General features: G+C 44.9%; 1 protein-coding gene across 9 annotated transcripts in view; it reads right to left on the bottom strand.

Moving 5' to 3' along the window:
* The window catches only part of arhgap44a (Rho GTPase activating protein 44a), a 76,907-nt gene that overhangs the window by 21,903 nt on the left and 41,230 nt on the right, over positions 1 to 13,774 (bottom strand). For all 9 annotated transcript variants that reach the window (XR_014199018.1, XR_014199019.1, XM_082142105.1 and 6 more), the window contains exons 12-16: positions 13,563 to 13,644; positions 6,900 to 6,980; positions 6,110 to 6,223; positions 3,928 to 4,019; positions 3,651 to 3,834 (exon numbers count right to left, since the gene is read on the bottom strand). Coding sequence is in view for 7 of the 9 variants with exons in the window: in XM_082142105.1 (XP_081998231.1) it covers positions 3,651 to 3,834; positions 3,928 to 4,019; positions 6,110 to 6,223; positions 6,900 to 6,980; positions 13,563 to 13,644 (553 nt within the window). In the remaining 2 variants the exon portion in view is untranslated. The remainder of the gene's footprint in view (positions 1 to 3,650; positions 3,835 to 3,927; positions 4,020 to 6,109; positions 6,224 to 6,899; positions 6,981 to 13,562; positions 13,645 to 13,774) is intronic.

Genomic DNA, 13,774 nt, shown 5'->3' with positions numbered 1-13,774 from the left:
TAGACACATATCCTCTGCTTTAACAAAACAAATCAGTCCTAAAATACGCTTGATCCGCGCCATTAACTGTTATGTAATCTATACATCATTTTGTAAAATATATAGTATATCTCTCCTCTCCCACTGTTTTCATCTTGATTACTTATGAAGTTTCCATTAATGAACTGTGCCTATGTGGCTTGAGTTGTGAATAATAATTACATCAACTGATTTGCTGAATAGTTGAGCTTGGAAAGTCAGGGTTACACAAACAATTTTCAGGTGGGATTAAAAGGACCGTTCACACAAAAATTACATTTTTGTCATCAGTTACTCACCATCATGTTGTTCATCTTTAAAACACTATGAAGGTAATTTTAATAAAACCTGAGAGATTTCGGTTGCTCCGTTGAAAGTCAATTTATGTAAAACATGGAAAAAAAAAATCAAATTGAGCAGATGAAAGATTAAATTTAGGCTTTTAAAACGGAAAAGATTCTGCTTTGCGACCACCCGAAAAGCTTCTCCGGCACCAGAACCATCGCTGATATTGCCTTCTTTGAAAAACTTTTCGATATTTGTACTTTAGTTTATATTGAGCATTTGTAGCAATACTAATACTGACAGAAAAACAAATTGTAATCATACATTTACTTCTATTTTTATTACAAAGTCTGCCTCCTGGGGCATTGATTTATGACTTTCAGCCAGAACAGACCATGGAGAAGTCTTCTGTCAGACTGTAAGTATTTTAAAGTGCTTATAATTTAGGTCAGATTCAACTTACTTACCTAAGGTGTCAAATTACGCACTGTAAAACTATATATATATATATATATATATATATATATATATATACACACACACACACACACACACACATAATGTTTTGACACATCTCTGCAGTTAATATTATTGCCATCAGTGTTTGCCAAATGTTTGCCAGAACCCAGTATTTTTCTGTGAGGGGGTCTGGAGTAGGGCTCTGACTAACAGAAGTCTGGATATCCTCCTCCGTATGCGGTATTTTTCCACCTGCTGGAGCATTGCAGGTGGCATGAGTCAGAGCCTGGCACATCTGCCACGTGTCTGTCGATAGAGGCAGAAATTCAGCCCCCTCAGTGAATGATAAGGGAGCTGCGGCCCTCCTTCAACACTCCATCCACGTAACCATAGAGACCGTGGCAGCCCATCAGCCCGAGACCAGCTCTATTCGAGGGAGGTTGAAGGAGTCGCTGAGATGTTCCCGAAGTTCGACTCCAATTGAGAACAAATGACACAGAAAGGTTACTGGATAACGACATGACTGACGTCCCAGTCTAAGTGAATTACTCGCTGAACACATTAGCTATCTGCCGCTGTCTCATCCGCCACTTCTAATTGGTTTAAGCGGCACTATCTAACCCTGTCGGTAATGGGCAATTAGTGCAATGATAATAGTGCAGTGTTTAATTTAAAGGGATAGTTCACACTCATAGGAAAGAATCCAAATCCATTCTCAAAACCATGTGACTTTCTTTTTTTAATGGAACATTAAAGGTAATCATCCTGGCCACTCTTCTCTATATAATTAAGGTGAATCTGGATGAGGTCAAGCTCTAAAATTATTTAAAAGACACCCTAAATGGTACAAGTTACGGTGACCGGGAGGGGACATGTTCGGTTCACTTATTTTTGTCGTGGCCACAACATATTAACTCGTGGGAACGTGATATTAAGTCGTGGGAACGTCATAATATCTCGTGGGAACGTCATATTAAGTTGTGGCCACGAGATAATTTTGTTGAGGTAACAAAATCATTATGTCGTGGCCACGCGATGCAAAGTCGTGGCCTCGAGATCATATGTTGAGGGAACGATATATTTTTCTCGTGGCCACGACTTCATATTTTGAGAGAACGACATATTTGTCGTGGCCACGAGTTGAGGGAGCCACAGCGGCCAATACTGTAACCGTACCATAGCATAGACTGGGCAACAGCAGAGAAATAACAGACAGAAGAAATAACATTTTACTTTAAATTAGGAATGTCATATAAAGATATAGTGCAGTCTTTGGCATTAAGACATGGGTCCGTTGTAAGTGAAAGACACATGAAGCGCATTCTTATACTTTTTTGTCGCACGCATAGGGACCGTCTCAAAATTACATGACATTGGCATAACGTTTCTAACTTCAATAGCATTTGAAGACAATGACTTACAGTCATAAAACCAACTATACATTGTTCACCCAGGTCTCATGTATGATGCACACCTTTTAGATTTTTTATATTTATGACAATAAACTGCTAAATCATACTGCTGTATTTCACCAATGCCACATACCTGACACCTAGATGAACAATGTACAGTTGGTTTTATGACTGTAAGTCATTGTCTTCAAATGCTATTGAGCTTTAAATATGGTCATATTCTGTATATGATCCCATACAGTAGTGAAATACCAATATTTGCATATGATTTAGCAGTTTATTGTCATAAATATCAAAAATATTAAAGGTGTGCAATGTGCATCATACATGAGACCTATATGAACAATATACAGTTGGTTTTATGACTGTAAGTCATTGTCTTCAAATTATATTGAGGTTTAAATATTGTCATATTTTGTGTATGATCCCATACAGTAGTGAAATAGGCCTACATAGCAATATTTGCATATGATTTAGCAGTTTATTGTCATAAATATCAAAAATCTAAAAGGTGTGCATCATACATGAGACCTGGGTGAACAATGTACAGTTGGTTTTATGACTGTAAGTCATTGTCTTCAAATGCTATTGAAGTTAGAAACGTTTATGCCAATGTCTCATGTAATTGTGAGACGGTCCCTAAATATGCGTGTGACAAAAAAGTATAAGAATGCGCTTCATGTGTCTTTCACTTACAACGTACCCATGTCTTAATCTTTATATGACATTCCTAATTTAAAGTAAAATGTTATTTCTTCTGTCATCTCCATCTCTGCTGTAGCCCAGTCTATGCTATGGTACGGTTACAGTATTGGCCGCTGTGGCTCCCTCAACTCGTGGCCACGACAAATAGATGTCGTTCTCTCAAAATATGAAGTCGTGGCCACGAGAAAAATATATCGTTCCCTCAACATATGATCTCGAGGCCACGACTTTGCATCGCGTGGCCACGATATAATGATTTCGTTACCTCAACAAAATGATCTCGTGGCCACGACTTAATATGACGTTCCCACAAGATATTATGACGTTCCCACGACTTAATATCACGTTCCCACGAGTTAATATGTTGTGGCCACGACAAAAATAAGTGAACTGAACATGTCCCCTCCCGGTCACCGTAACAAATAACTTTGTGTGGAGCAGCATTTGCAAAGTGCCGTGCTTCCCTCTGAAACACGCAGTGCATTTATTTAATTAAATCAGCCATATTGCGATTTCGGTTTCATTTTGATTCACTGTCCAGCCCTACTAGCCAAGATATTCTTCAAAAATTCACCTTTTGTTTCATGAAAGAAAAAAAAGTCATACAGATTTGCAATGACATGAGGCTGAGTAAATGATGACAATCTTCATTTTTGGGTGAACTGTCCCTTTAAGAAGTAAGGCTGGGATGAGAAGGTAATGGAAGCGTGTGGGAGGGGAAATGAAAAATGTAGAGATGGAGGGGGCAGACAAGAGCGCAGAACAACCTACCCATCCTTCTTGTAGAATTCAAGCATCATGTTGTCAGTAGCAACACTGAGTGGGCGTCGGCTCTGCTCGTGCTGCTGCTTGCGATCTGATTGGTCCATATCTGGCGAGGGCATGGAGCTGTAGTTGGAGTTGTGATTGGTGTGTACCGGGCTGCCATAGCTGCCTGTCAGGTTGAACTCAATATCTAAGAATAGCAAAGACAAATTAGTCCAAATCTCACAGGAGAACAAGCTCGTGGGTATGTGCGAATATGCTTTCACAACTCTTTCTATCTAACCTCCAGGGAAGAACCAGTCAGCATGCTGGATGATCGGCTCAATGATGCCAACGATTTGCAGGGACACGGTGGTCATCATTTCCGTCATGTTTCTGTGAAGAACAAGGACCCATTTGATCTACACATTTCATAATATAAAACTACTAGATCCATTAAAGAAATAGTTTACCCACAAATGTCATTCATTCATGTCGATCCAAACCTATATGACTTTTTTTTCTTTTGTGGAACAATCTTCATGCGGTTCTTCTCTATAAAAAAAAACTATTCATGGTGACTACATCTGTAGAGCTCCAAAAAAAAAAAAAAACTTGAATGTCACTGTTCTACACAGAAAACTTTAACATGACTTTAATGGTGTGTATCGATGTCATTCCTGAAGCTTGATAGGCGTGGTCACTATGAATGGCTGTTGTATGGATTCTTCATTCGTTCTGCATTGTCATTTTTAAATAATTGATGTACTATTTAAGTATTTATTCATATTTTGAACTAGCTTTTAATTTGACATTTTTAGTTTTCGTTTCATTATCGTTTACCCCAGGTACTAACACACTTTTCAAATGCGTCTCCTGTGACCTCTTCTGTTTGAAGTTCGTTGAGACTCCCCTCTTATTTCATGACACTAGCCTACATAATTTTCACTTTCAGTGAACAAATAGTATTGAATGAACGAACCCGTGTTAAAGGTGCTCTAAGTGATGTCACGCGTTTTTTAGGCCAAAACATTTTTTGTCACATACAGCAAACATCTCCTCACTATCCGCTAGCTGCCTGTCCCCTGAACACACTGTAAAAAAACACGGTCTCTGTAGACACCACAGGCTCCACAAACGGCAACAAAAACAAACTGGGCTCACCCGCACCACGAAACACAACAAACAGTGCTCCAGCCAATCACCGACAAGAAGTATTGGAGGGTGGGGTTTGGGGGTTAGTGCGCGTGCACATGAAGGGGGTGTGTGGAGGAGAGAGAAGCATGAAGAGGGAAGTTTGAATTATGGCCGACACACGACTAAAGAGACGACGTTCCGATGAACAAATTGCAAAGAAGAGGGACAAGGATAAGGAACGCGCAAAGTCCCGAATTTACATCGGAAAAACCCTCGAAAGGTGGCGAGAACTCCGCCGGCAGAAGGGCTTCCAATCCGACATTCAGTTGCTCTGTTTTTGCAGAACAGGTAAATCCATCTTTCTTTCTAAATTGACGTTCATGTTCGCCAAACCAACACAAGGGTGTAATTAGCTAGAACTATGCAGTCAGCGTTAGCTTTGGTGAACACAATATATGTTTCAGCTAGCGATCAATCTCTATTGTAAATGGTCAAGCAAATTCACAGTAGGGCGACAATTTGTGTGAATGATTGTTTTCACCCACTGTTTGTTATGGATTTCAATGTTCATTTATAGGCTATTGACAACTTTGTTGACAAATAAATTTGTTTACGCCACCGCCGTTGTTTATGCTCACTGGGAAACGCGAAGCTAACGTTATCTTGCTATTATTGCGTCCTTGTATGGGAGCTAACGTTATAGTTATAACCTCAGGTAGCGAAACGATTTTAAGTCAATGTTTCTCTTTTTCTGCATTCTGTTCTGCAATATATAAAAGCATTTATCTAACTTGGTGACATTACACATTGAATGAAGTATCAATAAAACTTAACTTTGTTTTTAGTAACTACTTTGACTTTTTTTTTATGCCGGGAGGAGGGGGGAGGAGACGGGATGAGGAGGAGGGAGGGTCTAGCTAGCCTCCGTTTTGTTTGACAACAATTCGAATGTCAACACTCCCGGCATCACTTAGAGCACCTTTAAGCGGCTTACGCGAATGAATCTAATATAATACAATGTAGTATGTATCTTTCACTTATTAAGAGTGGTGCTCTACCTCTCGGAAATTAGTTTTTGCAGGGTGGGATGTCTGGAAACAGCTATATTACACACTACATGTAAGGTAATATTGAAAAAAAGCATAATGGGGCACTTTAAAGAAAATATTTAATAGTTTTAGTTAACAATAACAACACTATGCTCCACATAAGAAAAGTAACAAAGTCATAAGTCATATGTATGCACTGTAAGCAATAACAGAATTTTCATTTGTCACTGAATTGCTTTGTGAATTTCCAGCTATCCACATAAATGAGAGAAGTAAGCCAAACAAAGGACATGCACTCACCCTTCTGAATGTGTCCACAGAAGGTTGGGTCCAAGAACTATTGCAATGTTACCTGGTGTCATTTTATTAGCGTCTTGATACTCTGTGAGTTTGGCTAAGAATTTGATTAGATATCTGTTTAGAAAAGAGGGGAGAAACAGTTTCAGTTGAAATCTCAGTTTGACAAAAGGTTTTAGCCCTGACATTCACTCATACATTTGCTATTCCTGTCGCTGTATATTATCAATATTTCAGTAGGTCTGACTCAAGCCAGGTGCATTCAAACAGCAATGACCCACAGCCTATATCTGGAAACCTTGTCATGTGGGTTAGAAGTAAAGGCATGCCAAACATTCACAGGATTTGACAGTGGAATTTGTAAAGAAAATGCATAACCAATATCAACAGGCCTCCTTATTTTCTTAAACCGTAGCTTTGTTCGAATTTATTCCTTGATGATAATGATATAATATGAATTATTGTGGCTTTTAGCTAAGCTGTCTTTAGCCATGTCATTTAGGGCAAAATGAAAGGCTGAATTTGTCCTAGCTAGAAGACAGCATCTGTTGGCACATTAAACAGCTTAGACTAAATGATATTTCCAAACTCAAAAATATTCTCAGCAGGGCTAATGAACTCTGAATATACAGAACAACACACACTTCCTGACTATAAAGGAATTGCCACATCGCTCATGATATGACCGAGATGTGACACTCCTCTCTGCTAATGAGCTGTTGCATTCATGACTCATTTAAAGACAAAAACCTTGTCAGAAATAACAAATAATAAGTAAATAAGCACCACAAACCTGAAGTTGTTCAAATTGTCTGATGATAGTTTCTCACATGTACCCAACAGGGCTTGAAGCCTTTTGTCCATATCTTGAATACTAGAGAATGGCCATAAGGAGAGATGCATTAAGGTACAGAATAAGGAAAAACTGCTGTATGTTCATGCATGGAACTGAACTTGATCTCTTTTGCTATTAACCTACACTTAAACATATTTATATTGGGTTGATTTTACAAGCAGCTCGTCCACGGTATGAGTAAACTGTAAGTGTGATGTTAAGTTCACTTAAAGAAAACGTACAAATATGCTTTAGTACTTAAGTATGCTTTAACATACAAGTATGTTTTTTTTTTCAAGTATGCTGTATAAAATTTATGAAATTGGCAGTTCCCTTTCGAAAGGGAACTCTACACTACGTCAGAATGACGCTATGGGGAACGCCTCAGGCGTGACAGGTGTCTGAAATCAAATATCATCTCACAGCAATCATGCTGACCGGCGACAGCCCGTGAATCATTAGCGTGAATGATTAATGTGCAACCTGCAAGTATAAAAGGGGCGCTTTGCAGACATGACAACATCTTTTCGTCTTCAGGGACTGTTTTTGTCTGTAATTAAAAACGTCTACTCCAGCAAGGAAATGAAACGCACGTCCAAGGCAAGTCCTAAGAAATTTGTCAAATGTGTTGACCCGTGCCCAAGATATTTGTCGCCGGGTGACACTCACGAGATGTGCGTGTACTGTCTGGGTGAAGAGCACGCACGGGATGCTCTCGAGGGAGCATCCTGTGCAAACTGTGAGTGTTTTCCTATGAGAACGCTCCGCTCTCGTCTGGCTCTCTTCTCGAGGGGAGAGAGTTCAGCATCTGGTCCTCGCGGATCGGGTCCCGCTCGTGCCGAGGCAGAGCGGCGACGCGTTTCATGGGGCTCCCAGATGGAGCTCGCTGACAGTCTCGAGAGGGTTGTTCACCTCTCGGACGAGTCATCGGCTGACGAGAGTGAGCTGCAGGTGGATGACGGAGAAGATTCTCCTACTGATACTGCAGCGAGTGCTCTTCAGGCTGGGCAAGAGATGGCTGAGGAGGATGAATCAGATCCTCAACCTCGTCAGCCATCCTGCACCATGTACGCTGAGTTGGTGGAAGTTATGGAGCGCGCCACTGACAAGCTTCAGTTGCCATGGCGGCGCGCTCAGGGAGAGATCGCTCGCGGCCGGTTAGACGATCGATTTCTCCCTGAACATAGACCACCAGCTCAACGGAGCCTCCCATTCCTTCCGGATCTTCATTCTGAGATCGAGAGGGCATGGGAGAAACCATACTCGGCCCGTATTCATCGACATCAGCGGGGTAATTTCGCTGATGTTGAGGGGATCGGGGAGTATGGTTATGTGTCGATGCCGCCCATTGACGAGACGTTTGCTAACTATCTCGTATCTGGGCGGGCGTCGACACTAAAAGCTCCGACTCTGCCATCCAAGCCTCTTAAAGTCACGGCTCGCCTGAATGGCAGAGCGTACATGGCAGCAGGTCAGGCTGGTGCTGCCCTTCACACCATGGCAGTGCTCCAAGCCTACCAAGCTGATCTGCTGCGGGATCTCGACCAGGGGACGGGGCTGTCCCCTGAGGCGGTCGCTGAGTTGCGCCGGACCACAGATTTGTCTCTCCGGGCCACTAAACAGACTGCTGCCGCGATCGGCCGGTCGATGGCGGCGATGGTGGCCATGGAGAGGCATCTGTGGCTCAACTTGGCTGATATCGGGTAGAAGGAAAAGGCCCTTCTCCTTGATTCACCAGTTTCGCCCACTAAACTTTTCGGCACCTCCGTTGAGGCGGTGGTTGGAAAGTTTAGGGAGGCGAAGGCGCGCTCAGCCGCATTTAAAACTTGTATACCGCTGAGATCCAGGCCCCGGCCCAGGCAGGCGGGAGGACCTGGTCCGTCTTGGTCCGAGGACCATAGACAGGGCCAGAGGTCTAGTGTTGCCTCTCGTGCGCCCCCTCCAGGGAGGAGTAGGACGCAGAGAAGGCGAGCCTCCCGCAAGAAGAGGGACTTAAGGGAGGTCATTCAGCGCAAGCGGAGCAGCGCTCAGCGCAAGTAAGGGTATGACCTCCCTGGAGGGCTTTTTCTACCGGCCCTCTCCCTCTTCTTTACTCCCCAGGCGTTTGCGTTACACCAGTCCTGGGGTTGGGCCTATGATGAGAACTATGTTCTGATGGCCCGCCGTAGCAACTGGTTGATGTGAGTGCCTCTTTTAGGCATGTAAAAGTGGTGGACCCCAGGTTCGTTGAGACCTTTCTGGTGAAGTCTTCACTCCGCAAGCCGCAGGTGAACTTTTTTGGTTTTTGGAGAATTTGTGTGTATAACTAACACTTATTTGTATCTCTCTACAGAAGCCTTGTTCCCTGTATAGACCTAGGGGTCATTCTTAGAATAAAAAGGTAAAGTATGGAGACTTCAGGGCCCTGAAGCCTCCCCAGTTGGTGGCTGGAACGATCTAACGAGAAGCTCAAGGAAAATTGGCTTCCGTTTTGAGTATGTGATGGCCTTCCTGTCATAACATTTTTTATGCGTGGTGGGCCACCGCTCATTTCTTTTTAGCCGCAGGGCTGTTAGCCACCCTGGGGTAGAGTAGTTGGTCTTCCTAAAAAAAAAAAAAAAAAAAGAACTTTTTTGCTTTAGGTTTAGACTGACGCTGGCGCTTCAGATAGATCTTATGTCTTACCTATTGGTTTGTGACATTGGTATCCTGAGTACTTCGCTCCCCTGAGCTCTGTAAGGTGTCAGTAGGTGAGTGTTTTACAGCCTCTCAATCAAGTAGGCTGTGGCTCCTCCGAGCTCTCAGGTAGATCTATGCTTGTAGGTCGGCCCTAACCCGGGCCGCCTCTGTAGCTGGCCTAGGCTAGGTTTGGGATGTTGGAGGCGTTCTGCTAAGTATAGCTGCCACATTCATTATGTGTTAGGCTTCCTCCCCTAGATTTCAGCCTCCTCCCTTAAATGGGAGTTGTTGGCCAAGGCCCGCCCCTTTCACTGCATTCAGGGGTGGTAGAGTAATGCAGGGTGGTAGTTGAGGTATGATCCTTCAGGCAGGGTTAGGCTGTCTTTCGCTCAGCGATGTGATAGTTTGCCAGACCCTGCCGAACAGAGCTACTTGGATTAGGCCTCTAGAGCTGGCTCCACTCAGCCCATTGAGCTGAGCCACTCGAACGAGGGGTGAAGGTTGGTTGGCTTGCAAGCAAGCCCCGCTTCCCCAGGCTGGGCACAGGACAAATCCCTGTTACCCTTTGGAGCCACTTGCAGGCCCGCTCCCTGTCTAACATTTCAGGGGCATATGGTGTTACTCCCCCACTAAACGCGGGGTAGTTTTGAGTAATCCATTCTCAGCTCTGTATTATCTACCTCACACCACGATGGCTCCGGTTGAGCAGGCAGTTCTAACTACATTTCATTCCGGTATTTGAACTCCGCTCCCTTGAAGCCAGGGCATTGCCATGAGCTGACGCCCATGCATTTAGTAGGTAGGCCCTTGAAATGGGGCCTCCACTAGGCAGAGTGGCGTATGTTGTACTCCCCTGCTATGAGGGTTTTGCTTTGTGCTGAGTACACTGCCTTTGGCGATGTGGTTAGGTACCAGGATGCTGTAAGCGCTGTAGTAACAGTTTTTCTGCCTTGAAGGCTGCACAGTTAGGTAGTAGGCCCCAGCAGGCCTCCTTGACCGGGTAGCCCCTAAGATAGGGCTCCTAGGCCAGCTCACCTTCGTTGGTTGGCCCTGGTAGTTCGGGCAGAAGACTCACTACCGAGTAGTAGGTCTTAACAGGCCTCCTCGGAGGTGGGTCACAACATTGTGGAGCATACACTAGGTCAAAACTTTAGGAAAGTTTTTTTTATTAGTATGGTTCCAGCAGTGTTCATTAAAGTAGCAGAAAGACTCGCTATCAGCTAGTAGGCTCGACCGGGCCTCCCTGTTAGGCGAGTCCCCAGCAGCAGTACACATCCAGCTGATTAGACCGTTTCAGGAAGTAGGCCTCTTCAGGCCTCCCTGAAGATGGGCTCCCACATTTTTTTGTGGGGATCAGGTAGTAGGCTTTACTAGGCCTCCCTGAGGGCTGAATCCCTCATACTGTGGTACTAAGTGGCCCTGAGGTTGAACTATCAGGTAGTAGGCCTCATAAGGCCTCCCTGAAGGCAAAGCCCCATAGACAGTCAACTGGACTGCCAGTCTGGTCCACTGTCAGCTGTGGTTTTCAGGTAGTAGGCCTCTCCAGGCCTCCCTGAAAGTAAGCTCCTTCATGTCATGGTTCTCTGGTAGTAGGCCTCACCAGGCTTCCCTGGAGTTGAGTTCCATCATACTTTGAGTTTCCACTTAATGTGGTTTTTCTTGAGCTCCCACGTTCTGTGGTTATCAGATAGTAGGCTTCACCAGGCCTCTCTGAAGGAGAGCTCCCACATACTGTGGTTGTCAGGTAGTAGGCCTCTCCAGGCCTCTCTGAAAGTGAGCTTCCACGTTCTGTGGTTATCAGATAGTAGGCTTCACCAAGCCTCTCTGAAGGTGAGCTCCCACATACTGTGGTTGTCAGGTAGTAGGCCTCTCCAGGCCTCTCTGTAAGTGAACTCCCATGCACTGTGGTTATCAGGTAGTAGGCCTCACTAGGCCTCCCTTAAGTTGAGCTCCCACGTTTTGTGGTTGTCATGTAGCAGGCCTCTCTAGGCCTCTTTGTAAGTGAACTCCCATGCACTGTGGTTATCAGGTAGTAGGCCTCACTAGGCCTCCCTGAAGTCGAGCTCCCACATACTGTGGTTGTCATGTAGTAGGCCTTACCAGGCCTCCCTGGAGGGTTAGCTCCCACTTACTGTGCGTTTCCACTTAGCATGGTCTTTAAGGTAGTAGGCCTCTTCAGGCCTCCCTGAAAGTGAGCTCTCACGTTTTGTGGTTATCAGATAGTATGCTTCACCAGGCCTCTCTGAAGGTGAGCTCCCACATACTGTGGTTGTCAGGTAGTAGGCCTCCCCAGGCCTCTCTGAAAGTGAGCTCCCACGTTCTGTGGCTATCAGATAGTAGGCTTCACCAGGCCTCTCTGAAAGTGAGCTCCCACATACTGTGGTTGTCAGGTAGTAAGGCCTCTCCAGGTCTCCCTGAGAGTAGTTTCACAGTGGTGCTGGGTTTTTGTAAGCTAGTGGCCGCTTACTTTCAGTTTAGCAGACCTTATCAGGCAGCTAGCGAAGGTGAGCTTGCGCCCTGGCTCGACTCAAGTTTTTATTCTCTGCTACGGGTTCCCTCCTGGAACCTCTTTTTCCTGCTACAGCCTGGTTGCCTACCAGGTAGATCTAATGCTCCTCCCCTCACTGAGGGTCAGTATGAGTATGTGGTCTCCTGAGTCTGGTCAGTCGGTCGTAGGCCTCTCTTGAGGCCTCCCAGTTAGATCAGCCCTTAGGCCCTCACAGGCCTCCTCAGTGTTTTGAAACACAAACACTGAGTTGATCCGTGGATTGAGTAGAGAAACTCCCCTCGCTGGCAAGGGTTGTAAAGCACTATGCTGAGTCATACTCTCCAGGATATCCCGTCTCTGAGATCCGGTCCGAGTGGTTCACTGCCTGCTTCACAGTCCCTCGGGTTGGCTGCCTTCCTAAAGGCAAGTGTCCAGAGGCTCTGTCTTCGGACAGACAGGAAGTGGCCAGACTGTAGTGTCTTATATAGTGACACCAGGTCAGGCCTGCCTGGTGGCGTTTCAGGCGGCACGTTCCCCTGAATAGTGACTGGCTGGGGTTCCTCAGGTTCCCTAGCCACATTCCCTAGAAGGGACCCCTTCTAAGAAGTTGAAGTTGTGGTCCTTGGCCCTTGAGCAGGCCCAGGTAGACCTTTCACTAAACTATGTTTATGGAGGTTTTCTGTGGTGTCCTTTAGCTTGGGCTATGACCGTAGGGAGTGCTGTCACTGACAGCTCAGTGTGACCTGGGGGTGAGTGGTACTAGCGTTCATTTGAATTGCCGGTTCTGACAGTTGTCACTGCCTTTTGGCAGGCACTCCCCTTAGCATGGTGGCGTTGGTATATCGTTCCCCATAGCGTCATTCTGACGTAGTGTAGAGTTCCCTTTCGAAAGGGAACGTCTCAGGTTACGACTGTAACCTATGTTCCCTGAGAACAGGGAACGAGACACTACGTCTTCCTGCCATGCCTCGGGGCCTGCCTGCAACAGTCCCTTCAGACGATAGGATGTTGTCATGTCTGCAAAGCGCCCCTTTTATACTTGCAGGTTGCACATTAATCATTCACGCTAATGATTCACGGGCTGTCGCCGGTCAGCATGATTGCTGTGAGATGATATTTGATTTCAGACACCTGTCACGCCTGAGGCGTTCCCCATAGCGTCATTCTGACGTAGTGTCTCGTTCCCTGTTCTCAGGGAACATAGGTTACAGTCGTAACCTGAGACGTTTTCTTGGTAGGAAATATTCTTCTGTAAAACTCTGAAATAATAAACTTACAATTGTAAAATATACTTGAACTTTACTTACTAAGTATATTTTGTGTAAGGATTTGCTCAATTGACAACTCGCATTTGATTCCGCCAGGTAGGCAGCTCAATATGTTTTTGAAACAGACCTTATGTCTCACATCAATACGAAAATGGCAAATGGTGCTGGGAAATGGCATGTGTGTTGGTGTAAACAGTCAATACTCACTTTGAGGCTTGAATCCATTCATCATAGAGTTCAAAGGACATTAGAGGTTCGGGAAGTTCACGAAGATAAGACTTCAACGCCCCTGAGGGAAGCAGATGAGGAAGGGAAGAGGTCAGTGGAGAGAAGGAGAGAGTGAAAGAGGAAGGGACATGGAGAAAGAGGGAAACTTAGCACTTGTGATAGGATGTGTGTGGAGGTGTGCCTTTCCCTGC

The sequence above is a fragment of the Leuciscus leuciscus genome, assembly GCF_965113295.1.
Source record: "Leuciscus leuciscus genome assembly, chromosome: 1".
NCBI classification, from domain to species: domain Eukaryota; kingdom Metazoa; phylum Chordata; class Actinopteri; order Cypriniformes; family Leuciscidae; genus Leuciscus; species Leuciscus leuciscus.
Note: the sequence above shows the minus strand (reverse complement) of the source record. Positions and strands in the feature narration are given on the sequence as shown.